Source organism: Mustela lutreola, chromosome 14 (assembly GCF_030435805.1).
Source record: "Mustela lutreola isolate mMusLut2 chromosome 14, mMusLut2.pri, whole genome shotgun sequence".
NCBI classification, from domain to species: Eukaryota; Metazoa; Chordata; class Mammalia; order Carnivora; family Mustelidae; genus Mustela; species Mustela lutreola.
The window spans coordinates 55,130,748-55,149,116 of record NC_081303.1 but is presented as its reverse complement, the minus strand read 5'-3'; the positions used below and the strand labels follow the sequence as shown (position 1 = coordinate 55,149,116).

At 33.2% G+C, this 18,369-nt stretch overlaps 2 protein-coding genes across 4 annotated transcripts in view; one reads left to right on the top strand and one right to left on the bottom strand.

The window, feature by feature from the left end:
- CDC73 (cell division cycle 73) overlaps positions 1-18,369 on the top strand; it is a 120,713-nt gene that overhangs the window by 48,681 nt on the left and 53,663 nt on the right. The gene's annotated exons all lie outside the window — the stretch shown is intronic.
- Positions 10,492-17,648, bottom strand: B3GALT2 (beta-1,3-galactosyltransferase 2). Of its 2 annotated transcripts, XM_059146952.1 has the most exons (3): positions 17,054-17,648; positions 12,974-13,144; positions 10,492-12,563 (listed from the first exon to the last, which is right to left on the bottom strand). In XM_059146952.1, the coding sequence occupies exon 3, from the start codon at positions 12,434-12,436 to the stop codon at positions 11,168-11,170; it is 1,269 nt and encodes a 422-aa protein (XP_059002935.1). In that variant the 5' UTR covers positions 12,437-12,563; positions 12,974-13,144; positions 17,054-17,648; the 3' UTR covers positions 10,492-11,167. The 2 variants fall into 2 exon arrangements, with proteins under 2 accessions (XP_059002935.1, XP_059002933.1); XM_059146950.1 differs by lacking the exon at positions 12,974-13,144.

Sequence of the window (18,369 nt, the reverse complement as noted above, 5' to 3'; positions counted from 1 at the left end):
ATAATCTAAGATGATTGCGAGGGATTTAAAGTTTGTATAACTGACCATAGTTGTTATTTCTAGGATACTCATACTTTCTTTTTGTATCAGTTTGTATTGAAATCAGTGAATGAATCTTACCACTATAGAGAAAAATTGATCTGATACCTTAAAAAGTTTTCCTTTCTAATAAAATAAAAATTCTATAAGCTGATAGGGTGGTTGGGTTATGGACATTGGGGAGGGTATGGGCTGTGGTAAGTGCGGTGAAATATGTAAGCCTGATGATTCACTTACATGTACCCCTGAGGCAAATAATATATGTAAATAAAAATAATTTTTAAAAATGCTATAAGCCAAAAAGGTGAGGTTGTTTCATTGAGTCAGATTTCAGTTCAGTATTTCTAGTCTAGAATTTGATGCTGTTCTTGTTTATTGCCTTAAAATTAATCTTGAGGAAGAAGGAGGTAATTTACAGAATAAAGTAGAATGCACAAATTGGACCAAACGATTGGTCATAGAGATTATTAGCAAGGAGGAGACCCATTTATGGATCTTGTGGCTGGCCAAGGATTTCAGGGATTTTGGTCTTTTTCCTAAGAACATTGGGAAGCCTTTGAAGCACTGGAATGATGTGAATAGCTTTTTGTTTTTAAAGTAATATTCTGGCTGTAGAATGGGAAATATTGCATGAATATGAGGAAACCCAATTGTGAAGGTATTGCAGGGTCAAGTGAGAGCTACTCATTTGAAGTACTAGAGGAGTAAGATGAAAAGGAGTGGGGTCCATTAGGAATCCAGGTTTTAGGGATAGATTTGTATGGTGATAACAAGAGAAGGCATCGGTGACTCTTGGTATTCTCATGTGGCCACTGACTGGGGAGGGCCACTAACCGGAACATGAAATGATGAAAAAGGCATTAAATTTAAAGATGAGAGAAGATAACTTCAATTTAAACATACTGTAAATTAACAGTAGGTGTACCTATAGACACTCAGACCATATAAATAGTTTAAATTTGGGGTTAATGCTTATGAAGTTTGATTTAAAGATTCATTTTATTTTTGTAAAAATTATCTTAATTTTTCCTCAGCTATTAGTTTTCTCTCTTAGAGTAGAGGAGTCATTTATTCTCTTCTCCTGAATAAACCTACCAGGAAGAAGGTTGTAGCTGTTTTTAGTTTGTTTTTTGCTTTTGTTTGCTTTTTACCTTGTCAGGAGACAGATTTTTTTAAGAAATACAACTTTAAATAGCAAATGTGAAACGGTGTAGGCCTGTCCTCCCTATTCATTAGTTTCTAAGGTCAGACAACGTTTTACAGTTTATCAGGCTCAGGCATTCAGTTTTTGTGGTTACTTTCCAGAAGTGTTGGCTCTCTTTCATGGTGGTATGACTTTAGGAAACCAAGTACCAAACCCTGTTTCCCTGACCTCTCCTCAGTAATAAGGTATTTATAGCAATATAGTCTCAGTTGGATTTTTTAGAGAGGGGAGGATGGGCAGAGGTAGAGGTGTTGAGAATTCTCAAGCAGATTCACCACTGAGAGCAGAGCCCTATATGGGGCTCAGTCCCAGGACCCTGAGATCATGACCTGAGCTGAAACCAGGGGTCGGACACTTAACTGTTAACTGACCGAGCTCCCCATGTGCTCCTCAGCTTGCTTTAACAGAGAAGTTGTTCTTGTACACCTTTGCATTCCTGATTTGTTCAGATGGCAGAATACATAGAGGGCATGGTCTTATGGAGCATTATGGAATCATCACAGGAGCTATTTTATTACTTCAAAATTTGCTGGTGGTAGCATTTCTCTCAGTTACAATTCTTTGGTTACAAGCAAAAGTGGAGTCTTAACTATAGCAAAGAAAAAAGTATTGGAAATTATGGGCAAGCTCATAAAATCAGAGAACCAGTTGGTAGAAGAAATAGGTTGGTAGAAGAAATAGGAACCATAGCAGCTTTAGGGATCTGGATAATAAGAATTAATGGAGAATTTCTTCACGGTACTGAAGTTTAAGTGAGTTAGCTACATTTTCTCTGTATGTGGGTGTATGTTATTTTCTCTCAGATTCAAATTACTAGAAGAGAGGGTCTTTGATATCTTAGCTTGACCAGTGCAAGGCAGGCTACCTTGACTGAAAGTCTTCTAGAACTTTCTAAATTGGGGGTGGAAGATTTCCACAGGAAGTCTTTCACTCCTGGGAATTTTCTGGAATTTTTAAAAAATCATGATTCTTTTTTAGGAGTATAGCATTTTCAATGGATGGAACTCTAGTTTTCTGTAGGAGTAGAGTTTAAGAATAACTATACACAGTAGTAACTCAAATCTGATACTCTCAGTTATAACCTTTTTCTTTTTAATGCTTAAAAAAGCAGCTCCTCTTCAGTCTATACTCTGTGCTTTTACATACATCTTAAACCAGAACTTTTGTGGGTGCCTGGGTGGCTCAGTGGGTTAAGCTGCTGCCTTTGGCTCAGGTCATGATCTCAGGGTCCTGGGATCGAGTCCCGCATCAGGCTCTCTGCTCAGCAGGGAGCCTGCTTCCCTCTCTCTCTCTCTCTCTGCCTGCCTCTCCATCTACTTGTGATTTCTCTCTGTCAAATAAATAAATAAAATCTTTAAAAAAAAAAACAAAAAACCAGAACTTTTGTAAATTTGGTACTTCTAATGATGGTTCTCTGTTTTCCCCTTCTTGAGGCTTAATGGCTATCCAGATCTGAGTCTGATGTTTTTTTCTTTTCTAATGCTCAGAGTTCCCCATGATTCTCTCACTCATGCTTTTTCCCTTTCTCTACCTACCAAATGTATGTTTGTGTGTGTGTGTCTGTGTGTAAATCCAACCTGTATTCATTATTTACTTTTATCCTTCTTATGGTGATATCCTTGAGAATAAATAACCTTTATTCTTTTTTAATAAACTTGCTTTTCCACACCTGTTCTAGTGGAGATGTGCATAAACATGGATATATCTGGATAATCAGTAGAAAGAAGAAATTTTCTTAAATAGTTCAGTTCATAGCATTTCCTAAACACTTTAGCATAGTTTGTTTGCTCTATCTGGTACTTCAGTAAAAATTTCAGAGTAACAATACTAATCTTACTGTTTACTATAAAGTATTTGGATGCAATTTTTTTTCCTTAATAGACTCTATTCCACTAGAGATACATAGTCCCAATATGTTGTAGTGTACCTTGGTTTATTTAACCAGGTCCATATGGATGGACATTTAGGTTGTTTTCTGTCCTCTGCTATTACAAATCATGCCTCAGTAATTAGTTTCATGCTTCCTTTATCTCATATTGTTATCACTGTGTTTTGGGAAGAAATTCCTAGATGTATAGAATCAGTAAGTAAGGGGTAAATGGTTCTGTACTTTTGCAGGATGTTAATCAAATTCTACTCTCAATCCCCCACCATTAGAAGTTGTACCATTTATGTTTCCACTGGTATGTATGAATGGGTCTATTGCCCTACAGGTCTATCAACAGAATATAATGTCAGGCTTAACTTGTTAATTTGATAGGTGAGTAATGATTTCTTAGCGGTTTTTGTGTGCATTCCTAGTAAGTGGTTTTTGTATGCATTCCCAATAATATGGTGATGATTAAGGGTGATTAAGGGGCATATCATTTCTTTCTCTGTTAACTAATATTTTCCCCCATTTTTCTATCAGAATGTTGGTCTTTTCCACCTTCTTTTCGATCTCTTTATCTTTTCAGTATATTGAGGATAATAAGTTTTTATAGGTTGCAACTATCTTTACTCAGCTTGTCAATTGTCTTCCCATTTTGCTGATGTTTTTATTGCCATGCAAGAGTTTCTTTCAGAATCTTTTGTAATCGTATTTATAAATCTCTTACTGCTTCTGGGTTTTGTCGTATTTAGGGAAGTTAAGTCTTCTCCCAAATTACAAAGGTTTTCAGTTGCCCCCTATAGAACTGGTGTCTTTATTGATATTTAGATCTTTGATCCGGTTGGAAATTGTTCTAATATATGATTGAAGAACAGATGTGATTCTTTTTTATTATAACTGGTTAAGTAACCAAACATCATTTATTAAATTTAGACCATATCCTACAGGTTATTGTCATAGTGTCTCAGATTGTAAACTCTCAAAAAATGTTTGAATAATTGAAAAAAGTATCTCAGAGATCTTCTAGTCTGGTCATTTTATTAAAATTTTGATTGTCATCTCTACTTCTAAAAAGTTCTTTAAAAATGTTTAAAATTTATTAGAGTTAACTTCAGTGAAAATGTGCTAATAATGCAAGATAAAGTACAAACTTTGATACTATGCTCATTAGCTTCTTAATGACTTTTTCATTCATTTTAAACCTGGAAAGATTAAAAAATACAGAAATATAGAAGAAGAAAATACCCATTTTTCCATTTTCCAGAAATGACATTTATTTTTTAACATTTTCTGGGGTTTTCTTTTGGCTGGGGGAAAATGTGTATTGTTGTGGAATATGAACCATATATATTGTTCTGTTTTGTTTTTGCTTCATAAAGCATGTGATTGTTTTTCTGTTATTAGTCTCTGAATTCAGGTTTTGAATGACTATAATATTCCATTATATAACTAGCACAGTTCGTTTAACATCTATTTTGAAAATTTAAAGTTTTTTTCCATGATCAGTTTAGCCTTATAATAGATTTGGACTAATGGCTCAAAAGGTCTGAGTTTTGTTTGTTTGTTTTGGGGGGGTTAAAAATTTTTTTTTTTATGATTTTATTTAGTTATTTGATAGAGAGCATGGATGGGGGTAGGAGCAGTGGGAGAAGCCGACTCCCTGTTGAGCATGAACCCCCACCCCCCACTCCCACCCTGATGTAGGGGCTCGATCCCAGGACGCTGGGATTATGATCTGAGCCAAAAGCAGACACTTAACCTGCTGATCCACCCAGGCACCCCTGGTTAAAAATTTTTAAGTTGCTTTTCAGAAAGTCTATACTAATTTATACTGCCTCTGTGGGGCACTTTCTCATTTTCACTACCTGCATAAATTATTATTTTAAAAAATATCTTCCAGCTTAATAAAGATGGGACCTAGTTTCTAAGTGTGTTTATATGACTACTGATGAGTCCGAATGTGTTTTACTTAATGGATGATTTGTTTGTTGTTTGTTGTTTGTGATTTATTTATGGTTTATGGTCTGAAATATTTTGGAATATTGATATTTTCTTACTTGTAAGAGTTCTTTGTATATCAAAACTATTTTCTTACTTGTAAGAGTTCTTTTTATATTAGGACACATGTCCTACCATCAGTTATTGTAAATATTTCCTCAATTTACAGATTGCCTTTGTCTTTTAATTTTGTTTATGGCAAAAGCTAAGTTTATGTAGAGGTTAGTATTATTTATCATTTTCTGCCTTGATTTCTTTCTCTGTGTTTGATTTCTTTTTTAGTCTTTGATCAATAAAATTGTCCCCATAATCCCTCATTAAAATGCTTAACAATATCTGGCATGTGGTAAGTTTGATAAGTATTAGTAGAGTATATATAGTACTTTGCTGCACCTGAAATTTGTTTTTGTAATAGTATAGGACTTGACCTGAATCTTAAGCATTAAGTCTTGACATCAACCAGTTTCTATTTAACAGTAGGGGAATAATAAATTCTAACATGCTCATCATGTCAGGTTACTAAATGTTAGAATCTCTTTCAGGTCTCATTATTTTTTTCTTTTCTTCCTTTTTTTAAAAAAAGATTTTATTTATTTACTTGACAGAGAGATCATAAGTAGACAGAGAGGCAGGAAGAGGGAGAGGGGGAAGCGGGCTCCCCGCCAAGCAGAGAACCACATTTGGGGCTCAATCCCAAATCCCTGAGACCATGACCTGAGCCGAAGGCAGAGGCTTAACCCACTGAGCAACCCAGGCGCCCCTCATTATTTTTTCTTATTTAACTACCTAATTATTATGTTAGTATAAACCAAAATCATTATTGCTTTATAGTAAATTCTTTATGATTATTTTGAATATTTTCTTAGCTACTGATACCTTTTTTCCATATTAACTTTATGTTCATATCATGATTTCTATCCACACACTAAAAACTTCAAAAAATATTCATTAAGATTTGATTGGGCTTATACTGACCCTTTATATTACAACAGTTTTTCTTCTAGAATATTTAGAAAATGTAGGTGAAGAAAACTGTTAATTGGGGAAGAATAGCCATTTTTATTAAAAGTAAAAAGAAAATGGTCTGTTCTTAAATTGTCAGAATTTTTATACCTCTCGGTAAAAGTCTGATATTTTTCATAAAATTCATTACTTGTGATCATTCTTTATTTTTTAATTGTTGCCTTTGTGAGTTAATTTTTTACCATTTGTATTGTATTATGTATATATTATATATGTATTATCTGTAAAACTCTCAGATTACTGTTTTAATCTTGCTTTTGACTGATTATCTACATTCCTTTTATTCTTTGAGTTGATCTATTGAGCAGATATATGTATTTTTCTATTTTCTGTAGTTATAGTTCAGTTTAAGAATCACTGAGGTGAATTCTCAATGAAAACAACAAAAACATTGGCCCTCTTTTTAGATGAACTTTGTCTTGGAATCTTTTCATATAAAACATGAAAGTGCAGTTTATTAAAGTGAGGCAAGACTCTAGAACACTGTTTTCCTGGTTTTACTAATTATTACTGAGACACCTGAGGACTATTATTGAACCATAAAACAATGTCTAGTCATGGATTCATTGAACATTTTTATTTCTGTTCTTAATTTTGCCTGAAAATAAGTAGATTTTGGCTATGGCTTACAGTAATTTCTTCTAGTTTTAATTTTCTTGGTAGTATTTATTTTTTAACTCATAAGTGGAAACAGTTTTATTAAATTCCTTTAAATAAACTACTATGTTTATAGTGTGTTTTCATTAACTTGTTTTAAACCTTGAGTGTGTTAGAAAACACACACTGTCTTTTTTTTTTTTTTTTTTTTTTTTTAAAGATTTTATTTATTTATTTGACAGAGATCACAAGTAGGCAGAGAAGCAGGCAGAGAGAGATGAGGAAGCAGGCTACCCGCTGAGCAGAGAGCCCGATGCGGGGCTCGATCCCATGACCCTGGGATCATGACCTGAGCCGAAGGCAGAGGCTTTAACCCACTGAGCCACCCAGGCGCCCCCACACACTGTCTTGATTCATCAGAATCTCATGTTAATTCTGTTATCTACATTCTAATATGTTTTTAGTAGCATTTTAGTTATGACAGATACTTTAATTAGTTTTATTCTTTTGTATAAATTCATATTTTTTAAAAAAACTCAAAAGCATGAATTCAAGATTTTGCATATAACATTAGTTTTCTGTTGTTTAGTATTTTTTTATAATGCTCTTAACCTGTTTTTTCAGGATGAAAGTGAGATATTCACATTTAGACCTTAGAATTCAGCTGGAATTTGAAATAATTACATTAATAAACAGACTGAGGCAATTGCTTTAGCTCCAGTTGTTCTTTAGCTCAGACATTTGCTCTGGTAAAGTGAGAGAAAACAATTCCTATAGGTACAGAACTGTTTTGTTTTTGTATTTGTTTTTTTTTTCCTTCTTCTGATATATTGTATCTTGAAAGTAGGAAGATTTATAGTCATGTCATGCTTAGAGGAGGGTGTTTTTTTGTGTATTGATGAATTGCAGGACAGGTTTCTTCCTAAAACTCAAAATGTCACTTTGCTTTAGTATTTGTGTGCATTACCTATCTTCTGAGAATAATGTTTAAGTGATAAATTGATCTTTTTGAGGTATATTAAAAATGTATGCTAAGTAGCAATATTCTTTTTATCTTTTTAAACATATGCTAATTTAATAGTTAAATTTTGTAGTTGAGCAGTAGAAAATGGAAAGACAAACAAACCCAAAACTTAAAATCAGCTAGGTAAAAGGTTTTTACCACCTCATCCCAAAACAGTGGGGAACTAACCAGTAGAGTGAGTAAATACAGTGTCACTTTCGTTTGTTAGAAGTGATCCAGTTGTGCTGCAGATAGCCATCTTTTTATAATTTCTAACTGCAACATTGCCTGTTGTTTACAGATGTGAATACAATGATCTCAGTGTCCGAAGAAGCAAGAGATAAACTGTAATGCTTAGAGTTTTCTAAGGTTTTGCCCAACAGATACAAATAATTGAAATGGAAAAGAAAATAACAAAGGGAACAGATTTCCTCTCTTTACCCTTCACTTTATTTGCACCTAACATCAGGTGCTCCTCCAGTGTAAGAAAATGGTTTTGAAGTTCCTTGGCAAAAGATGAAGATTAATCAGAGAATAGTAGAATAGAGGACAGGCTGTTTTTGCTTAGCTCTTTAGACTTTATAACAGGTGTCATATGTGCAATATACAGCAGAATAACATAGTGGTTGAGAACATGGTCTTAAAGGTGGAACTCTGCTCCTTTTTACTAGCTGTGTGATCTTAGCTATTTAACTTCTTGAATGAGTCTTCCTTTCCCATCTCTTAGTGTTATTTGTAAGGATTCTATAAGATCACGTATGTAAAGTGGTTTAACACAGAACCAGGCATAAAATTTATCAGTAAATAGTTTCCTGCTGCCATTGTTGTTATTATTTTTATAGGGGTTTTTGGTTAATAGATGTCAGTAAGATTCCAGTTGAGATTATATGATTCTGCTGCATACTAAGAGGTGAGAAATTTAAATTATTTGCTTAAATTAGAATTTCATCACCTATAATCTTGATCAAAACAAACTAGTATAACTTGAAAGTTTTGGTATTTTTATCACTTTGTTCATAAAGATTACATAGTTGTTCCTGAGTTTTTTCTTTGACCAAATGCAATGCAAATATAATTTTAAATTATAATTTCATGGATAATAAAAAAATCATATAGTACTGGGCATGAATAACACACAGTTAATACTTCGTGAGATGTTGATATTATAATGTAAAAATTCATATTTTCTGAAGAATTAATCTTGCATATTGAGAGTGGAGGGACAAAAATAAATTATAGAATATTTATTTTAAAATAAAGATTTTCAGCAGTATCAGGAAACTATATTTTTTGATCCAGTGTTCTTTGAGAACAGAGTGTTACTAGCTTACTGTCAGTTCTTAAGATCGTATTCTCGGGGATATTAAAATGATTTGAAACTGATGTCTGAGTTGGGAGAAATTTAGATATTTGTTAAGAATTCTGTTTTTCATAAGTCATCTTTTTAAACTTGAATTTTTCCAGAAGGAATATGCTATCTTTTAAAGATCCTAGTCTGTAATCATAATTTAGGCAAGAAGTGCTTGGGTTCTGTTTCTGGGTGCGTACGCATGTACGCATACATGCATACACATATACTTCCCCCCCTTTTTCTAACTTCTGAAATAGAAATGAATTACTCTACATTGAAGGAAGAGTTATTTTTGTCTCTCATCAGATTTACTTATTTGATTTGGAACTACCCTCTTAAGTGTGACTTTTATTTAGTAACTTCGGCATTTAGTAATTTTAGTCTTTTTATAATCTTATAGATTCACTTATAAATTAAGTGAAAAATGAACTTAAACAAGAGCTGGGGGTATTATATAGCTTAGCTTTCAAAATTATTCTATGCAGAATAGAATACTTAGATTACTAAATTGAAAATGGGAGATAAATTCAGTATGAATAGAATTCAACAATATTAAATGGTAAGTACTTAAATAGTTTATGTGGGTCTGAACTTTAACAATTATAAAAATTCTGTTTAGGTACAATATCGCTTTAAAATAGAATCAAGGATAAAAATGGTTGTCTTTGGAATTAGGATGAGTAATATCTTCATTAGATTAAGATTAAGTTTTATGTACTTTTATGAAATAAAAACACTTTTAAACGTAGTAGGTTACTATTTCTTCGTTTTAAAATTTGTAATGGAGCCAAACAAAATTATTTGTACTGTAACACTCAGTAAAGATTTCTTCGTTTACCTTTTTTTTTTTTTTATTAAAAACTTGGGAAAAGTGCATCGTATACATTGTCATCCTAGCATCAAGTGTTCATTAAACATTTGTAATTTTTCCCCATCCCTCCAAAAAAAGGTTTGAAATTGGTGACGCAGAATCATTGTCATCTACCAAATTAAAAACTGCAGGTTTGTAAACTTGGCACTCTGAGAAAGAAGTAGGTGCCATAAAATGATTAAGTATTGGCATGTGTACACCTGCTGTCAGGAAATAAACTTCCCATATGTTGCAGTTTGGCAGACATGCATCTTAAAAATGTATCGAATGAAACTGCTGCTGCACTCTACCTGTATCTTTTTTCAACAGTACATTCTCTTTTTGCCTGTAATTACTTTTGCTTCCGTTAGAGGAACATGATATATTTTTACAGATATCCTTGAAGTGGTAGTACTCCTTAAGAGTGCAGTAACTGATCTAATACAACAACTCATTGAAGTGCTAGCTTGGCCCTTAACACCAACCAGGAAACAAACTATTTTGAAACATTTACCTTTTTTTTTTTTTTCTTATAAAAACTTGAGCCTGAGACACATTGGTTTTTCACATTTTATCACATCATGTCAAAATAATTTCCCCCGATATATGTACTAATAAAAGAAAATGAATGTGTCAGTTGTTTTAAAAAGGTAAATACTTAGATGAGAATTGCATTGACGAAACATCTGAATTTCATAAATGTGTTTTATGGACTAATGCAACTAAATCTTATTGCGTAGAATATAGTTTTAGAACCCTCGAATAGGTCAGAAAATTTGTCCTTTGCACAATTACGAAGTTTCCTTAAGATTGACAGTAATGTTTTATTTACATTTAATTATATGTTAAAATGAAAAACTAATTCTAAAATGAAGGGTCTTTTGACTATCTCCATTTCTTAAATTAAAATTTGTGTGAAAAATATATGCAAATACATCTTACTGGCCCTTAACATAAGCCTCGAACCATTGATGTATGCATGCTTGTTATTGCATGTTAATACACAGAATCCCTTTATACAGTTTTTTTTAATAGATTCTTTTGGGATACCTTTCTGTTATATAATGTTGTATTTTTAAGAATTACCTTCAGAAATTTAAAAAATAATTTTTGAATTCCTTTATGTGATGAGTTTTAACTAAAACTTGTCCTATGGATGTAATCAGTTTTAACTATACATGCTTTTAGCAATATTTTACAGATTGCACATTTGAAAAAAAAAATTGTCTTCTCTAGTGTAATTTACGGTGGCGATACCTGCCTGCCTTTTCTTTTGCTGCGTTGGCACAAGCGTTGTGCTTATTTTGTTGTAAGTGGTTCCAGTATTTTATCAGTTCACTAGGCTGGAACTGATGAGAGGTAATTAGGTGGCTGTATTTACAGCTTGAATAAGAAACTCGCCAGTGATTGAACACAAACTCATTGGGAGGGGGCACAGGATCAATTCTCAACTTGGCAAGACAGATCCCTACATAAACATCTTCTAAGTGCAAACGACGGATACTTAAAGAAACTTTAAATATCTTCTCTGCCAGATCTCCAGAAAAAACATAACCAGTCCCAGAACAAAAGACAGGGTAGCGTTCACTTGGGTAGAGGTCTGGTGGCATGTACCACTTGCTATCTTTGTTCCGATTGGGTGCATATCCTCTCATTAGGTAACCAGTAAAATAGTTATGTCTGGGAGGCAGGTCTGGCTTCAATAACTTATGTATTAAATATTCAGTGTTGACAAACATGTCACTGTCAGTTTTCATAACGTATGGAATATGTGGACAGTAGGTTGCAACCCAATTCATGCCCATAAGTGTTTTAATTGTCAAATTGTAGTATGTATCTAAATATTCCTGTTGAATTATATCATGATATTGTCTGCTTTCTTCCAGTAGTGCACGTTGAAGGTAGCCATTTAACTTAATACTTACGCCCAACAAAAAAATTCGTGTGATTTGGATACCCGGTGCTAGACTTTCATTGCCCCACGTTTGCCGAATAGCTCTTCTAGCTTCTATTTGTCCAGGTTCTGCAGCTATTAGCAGTATTAAAAAAGGGCTTTTCTCCTGGCATTTTTCAGGTTCATTGATAATATATTTGAAATGGTAAGAATTTGGATGTCCAATACCTTTTTCATTGTAAATACTTCCATTGGCACTAAGTGTATTCTCCAGCCCTGTAACTCCTTGTGGTGACAGGTCTGTGTTATTGGAGTTAGTTGCTGTTTGAGGCCTCAGAGTGTGAGGAACTGTTTCTTTCCAAATGTTCCGGAGAGAGCTGTGGTTTGTCTCACTTTTTGTAGAACGAAATCCTCGGAAAGTATATGTCACAGGGTTTTCTTTAAATCCAGCTCTGCCTGGCAGCCAGTCATGATGATTGAAAAATAAAAACACAGCGAAAAGGAACACTAGAGAAAGTACACCAATAAGATGGGTACGGAACAGAGACCTCTTGGCATTCCAGCTCATCTTTGCAAAGCAGCAGTGTCTTCTCCTCCACTGAAGCATGTTGCAAATATCCAGTAATGGGATATGAGATACTACTGGTGGCAGAAAATGTTTCCTTCTCCTGAATCAGTACTATTCTTTGGTAATCATTTTTAAATTCAGCCACGTTGTCTCCCATGTAGTCATTCTGTAAAGATGAAACATCAAAATTTACAAAATGCTAAATATTTACAGAACTGCCTGAAAAGAGATTTCAGATGTTAATAGTATTAGGGCAAATAGGAATTTTGTAAGTTGTGAAAATACGATAACCCAGGAATGAAGTGTATAATTTGCTTACCCTTGGTAACATCACTGAGGACAGTATAAGCACTTCAAAGAGAGAAGTGATGGATTAATTTTCTTCAGTTATTTCATTGTCTGAGTAACTCTGTCATACCTGAGTTAAAGATTTAAAAGTTGTATGTCGGAAAAAAAAATAAAGTTGTATGCCAGTAGAAGAGAAGGATGTTACTAGATTCCTGAGAGAGGCCATGTAAGAAGGCCTGAGAGCAGATGGAAAATTTATTGGCATTAATTAAAATTGATTTGACATACCATTGGTGGTATGGTGCACAGTCAGTGGCCTTTTTTGTAAAATGGTCATGTATCAGTTGTGGGACAGACGGTGCAAGGTTGATTATGGCAGAGTTCCGTTAGTCACAGTACACTGCTTGGCATGTTTCCACTGGCCCCTACTGTGTTGAGAAAGTCAATGAGAAGATGCACCTGTCAAAATTAATTTTCAGGGTCCAGTAACTTCAATAGAGGATTTTAAGACAGTAATAAATGATGAACATTTTCAAATACTCTTTCTGATTTTAACCTTCCACTTCAAAGATGAGGTATTCAGATCATTGTCCTTTCTTAGACTTAAGATTAATTTTTAAAATATAGCAATTATCCTTTAATTATCTTTGGCCTTGGCAGAACACTACCACATATCTCAGTTGAGTCTTCATGTTAGAATTAAACAAAGAACTACTTTGAACAGTCCTTTCAGATTTCTTACAAAATATAGGCACTAGGTACTATCATAGCCAGCAGTTTAAAATCTGAAATTTTACAAAGTGCATTTTAAAAGATTCTTGAATTTTGCTGTGTTCTACATTTGTGAGCAGAGAATTTGTACATTTTTAGGACTTCTGGTAGCATGATACTAAAAAACCCTAGATTTTAAAAAAGATTCTGAGATGTCAGTATAGGAGGTTCATGATGCTACCTATTAAAAATTGGTGGTGTTATCTTTGAACAAGATTTTTCAGTACGTAGCACAAATTTGTTCATGTTTTTTGGCTTTTAGTTTTTCTGGATCAAGATACGAGGGTAGAGGTGGGTAAAAGGAGCTGTAGCTTGATTTCTGTTTAAAGAGGAAAAAAACTTGTTGAGAAGGGGGCTGATAACTAATTTTAATTTTTTTTAATTTTTTTGATGAAAATTATTTCTTACACAAAAGAAAACTAGTCAGTTAAATTTAATGTAGTAACGTTTATTTAAAATTCTGTGCCTGTATATCTGTTTGTGTGGCCTATGGTTATTAAGAGATTCAAGCTTAATGCCAAATTTGCTTAACCTTGACATGAAGCTTAATTATCTTGGGGAAATGGCATTTACATGGAAGTCCTCATATAACTGAATAATTACAGGAAAATTCACGTGTATAGTATGAAGTATTTGGAAAATACTGATTGAAAGGGTTAGACATGTATGAATGAAAGTACTATTCTAGCAGCAGCCACTAGGAGGAGCAAGTAGGTGGGAATTGGAGCAAATTTCCAAAGTATAATAGTAAAGGGCGCCAGCTTTTGATAATTTCTAGTATCTGAAATTATGTAGTACTTTTAGAAGTTATGGTTCTCAAATGGAAAATATTGTTCAGTCATTGTCTATGATACAAACTCTTTTTTTTTAAAGTTTGGTGTTTTAAAAACATAGAACCTAGTTGGCTATTTATTAGAGTTAATTTACATGAATTTTAATTTCACATTACTATAATAAAGACCAAGGATCTTTACTGTACCAGCCAAACATAGTTCTGCTGTGAACTAACCTGAAAATAAGTGAGTGTTCTGATTTAGACATTCAGTTTTTTTTTCCTTCCAGTACTTGCAAATAGTTGGCCATTCTATTTAGTGCAGAAAACTCTTTCTAAGCTTTTATTTTCACATGAAATATTTGATAAGTAGTAATGATTCTTCTTCTACTCCATAAAGAAGCCACTAGATATAAGGGTTATGTATATAAATTTAAAGGAAAAGTTTTAAAAAATTTATTTGGTAATCTATTTCAAATATTCCCAAACTAAGTTAATGTGTCACCTTTTTTGTTGCTATATGCTTGGTATCTGGTTGAAGTCCCATCATTTATGTCTTTTAAAAGTGTAAATTCGATGGTTTAAGAAGCAGTAAATATAAGGTCAGACTTCTGAATAAATGACTGAAGAAATGAATGAAGGCAAATATCATAATAATAAATTCTAATATTTTTTGAAAGAAGTATACCTGAAATGATATCTCTAGTATTTCTATGTTATAGAAAACAGTATATTATTATATATTGTGATCTAGCATAAATATATAGTTTATGGTCCTATATGATTTTGTAGCAATAGGTGATGGAGATGCATCTTAATTTAAATTCATTATATTTGTATGTTTGTAAATATTAAGCTCACCAGGCTTTAAATTCATATTTACTCAGTTGGTAATCTCCCATTGATAAATGAAGTACATGTGTCTAGCTTTAAACATTTCTTTATTAAAAGTTTCTCAGGTATTTACAATTTTTCTGTTAAAAAGAAAGTAAAATTAAAGTAACTGTTCTTCCTCTTATTAAGAGTTAAAATTATTATCCAGTTACTGCCTGTTGTGTTTTAATTCTTAAAAAGTGGGAACATGAAAGAAAAGTTAAAATATTGTAGGAGTCTAAATAATTTGCACTTCTGCATTTTCAGCATAGAATTATGTTTGATTTAGCTTAGGGTTTTTTTGATGATTTTTTTCAAGTTATTAATGTGTATTTACATCTTATGAATTGAAGTTCGTGGAGAGATTGTTAACTGAAATGTTCAGTTACTTCTCACATACTCATTTTCTCTCTGTCTCTCTGTTTCTCTCTCTCTCTCACACACACACACAGTTTTTTATCATTTGGCTTTTAAAAGTGTTGTTATTTTGTGTTAGCACAGTCCTAGATTTTATTCGTGCTTGAATTAAAAAAAAATTCTGTGCTTTTGAGATATCTGGCTTATAAAAATGTTTAATTGGTGCTGTTAACATTGAGAGAAAAGGCTCTAAAAGAGACTTGAGATTTTTCAGAACTATATTTTTTTTACTTAATACCATCTGATTTCATTCTATAGTGGAATAAAAATTCATGGTATGGCAGTGAGATGTGATAGTAATAGGGCCTGATAAACTTGTATAATTTTAATTTTAGAATGTAATGCTTATATGTCTTTTACAATGTTTGCCTTTTGTGATTATTATTTAATAGCTTATTGAGTTGTGTTCTGAGGTTGAACAACATCAGGATCTGTGATAGAGCTGTACAAAATTTTTGAATTTGAGTTCCTGAGCCATGAGTTGCTATTCTGTGATTGTTGTTTAGTTTATTAAATTTATTTCTGCCCAGCACACACATACCATTGATGGTAGTTCGTTAGTACATGTTAATATAGCCTTGAAGCACAGTAGGTACGTTTAGATTTAATTTTTGTCCTTTTATTGCTGTTCATGAATATTTTTATATCATTATTTTCATATTCTCTTTTGAATTTCACTTTAAAAATTATCAAGAATAATCTTACATTTGATTATTTAGAATCTGTCAGTTGCTTAAAATGAAAGGTCACTTTTTCAAGTGGAATTTTTACCAACTATTGATATTTCTTTGTTTAAAGTTGCATTCATGGACACTGTAATAACATGCAAATCTACTGTGGTGGTGTGCTCTGCATAAAACTCACACTGCCTTATGTGATCCTATGCAAATGCTTTCCTTTTAGTATTCTTATAGCTCTATAATAGTATTTGTTGATACTCTCTTAGATTGTTTGTTATCTTTATTTGGGGAGATGAATCTCGGAGGGAAGATATTTGTTAGTAAAAGCTGTTATATATTAATAACGTGTTTTTAAAAGGACTTTGAAAAAAGCTCTTAATATTAAGACCATCTTTGATACTCTTTAATATAATTTCACTGCACTGTCTCTTTTGATAGCTGCTTTTAAGAGATCACTTTAATTTACTAGATAAGAATTCATTTTGACCTAATTTGATAGAGGCTTGCTGTGTTTTCTTTAGAGGGCTACAGTTTTTTTTCTTTTTAAGTTTAATTTCTCCGAGAATCCTTTAACGTCTTGTTACTACTATTTGCCTTTTCTCTCTTTTATACATTCTTATCCTTTTCTCTCTTTTGTACATTCGTAATCCAAAATTATTTCAAACTACATATTTACTTGAGTAAAGCAATGACAGCTTTCACAATGACAGATTTTAAAATCATATATCTAGAAACCCTTTCATAGTTTCAAGGACGGTGAACTGGAGGAACTTGTTTATCAGATATTAGTGCCTCCCCAGCTATGAAAAGGTAACATACATTTAAATGAATATTACACACAAGATATCGACATACCTTCCTTGGTCAGGCCATTTATGTGGAGAGGATTATGCCCACTGAAAATACTTTTGGCACGCCATCACTTCAGCAAAAAAGATGCTATCGAACATGCGCACATCCCCCAATAGTCTGCCTCCTGCGATTGCTTTTCACAGTATCCAAAGTGTCCATCTGTCTGCTTGTCTTCGAGTTACCCTCCTTGTTCATATGGGTCCTAATCATCTGAGATTTTTCCTTTCTTTCATTTTCTTTCTCGTTCTTTAAACAAAAGAGCTCTAGTTGTCCGCTGTATTCGGAGCACTGTTGACTCTTGCCGACAGTTGATGCATTGAAGCTTTTTACATCTGCTGTTTTCCTGGCCGGACAATGCAGTGCTGTATTCTCTTCTCAGTATCCATATTTCTAGTAATAACACTGAGCTGCAATGTAAAGCAGCCAGAGCTAGAATGTAGTGCTTCGATTGTATTGGAATAGAATAGGATTTAACTCTCTTTCGCTGTTGCCTGGCAGCTGCAGGAAGGATTTTGAGCAGTTCTGAGGTTTTAGTCTGTAATATGAAATCCACGGTTCCTCAGCTGCTGCACAGGCAGGCAGCAGTTTAAATGTGGGCTTGACAGATGCTCTCTCTGACAGAGCAGAATTTAACGTCACTGCTTGGCTGAATCCCACGTGATTGTTTGCATTCATTTTGACTAAAAACCTAAGGTAGGGAGAAGCTTAGAGATTTTGCTTCTGTCTGATAAATTATATATATTCTGTGTTAAGTGTAGTGATGAGTGCCTCATATGAAAATGGGATGATTATTAAATGGTTATAATTTTATTTTTTCCTTTTTTTTTTTTTAATGCTTAAGCACAGGCTTTCTAAATGTTTTAGTGTTAGATGTTGGTTTTCATGTTTCTTACATGATTTTATAGGACCTAAGCAATATAAGCTTTTATATATAACTTGGTGCAATTTAACCCCTTCAGTGCAATCCCTTCCTTTGAAGTTTATTTTCTCAAATTGCTCCAGTTTTACTAGTCTCTAGATAAGACTCCGATCATCTTTTTTTATTTATAACTTAAATACTCCCACACCCAATTTTCTAGAGTTTATAAATCAGCTGGAGTGGGTCACTTAATGGCACATGATGGGATATAGCTCACTTCTTTTTTGCACTTAAGGTTGCTTTCTAGTGTTCTTGAAAGCAGCAGAACTTTTTATTCTTCATCACCTTTTAATGTCAGCATTTATTTTCTATTTTTCCTTTTCTTTAAAATTAACATGTATGATAGAATTCAACAAAATGATATAGTGGATATAACACACTTGTACAGGATCTTCTTGGT

What these genes read in the sequence shown, in the direction of transcription:
- B3GALT2 (XM_059146952.1), bottom strand. Translation starts at nt 12,436, where the DNA reads ATGCTTCAGTGGAGGAGAAGACACTGCTGCTTTGCAAAGATGAGCTGG.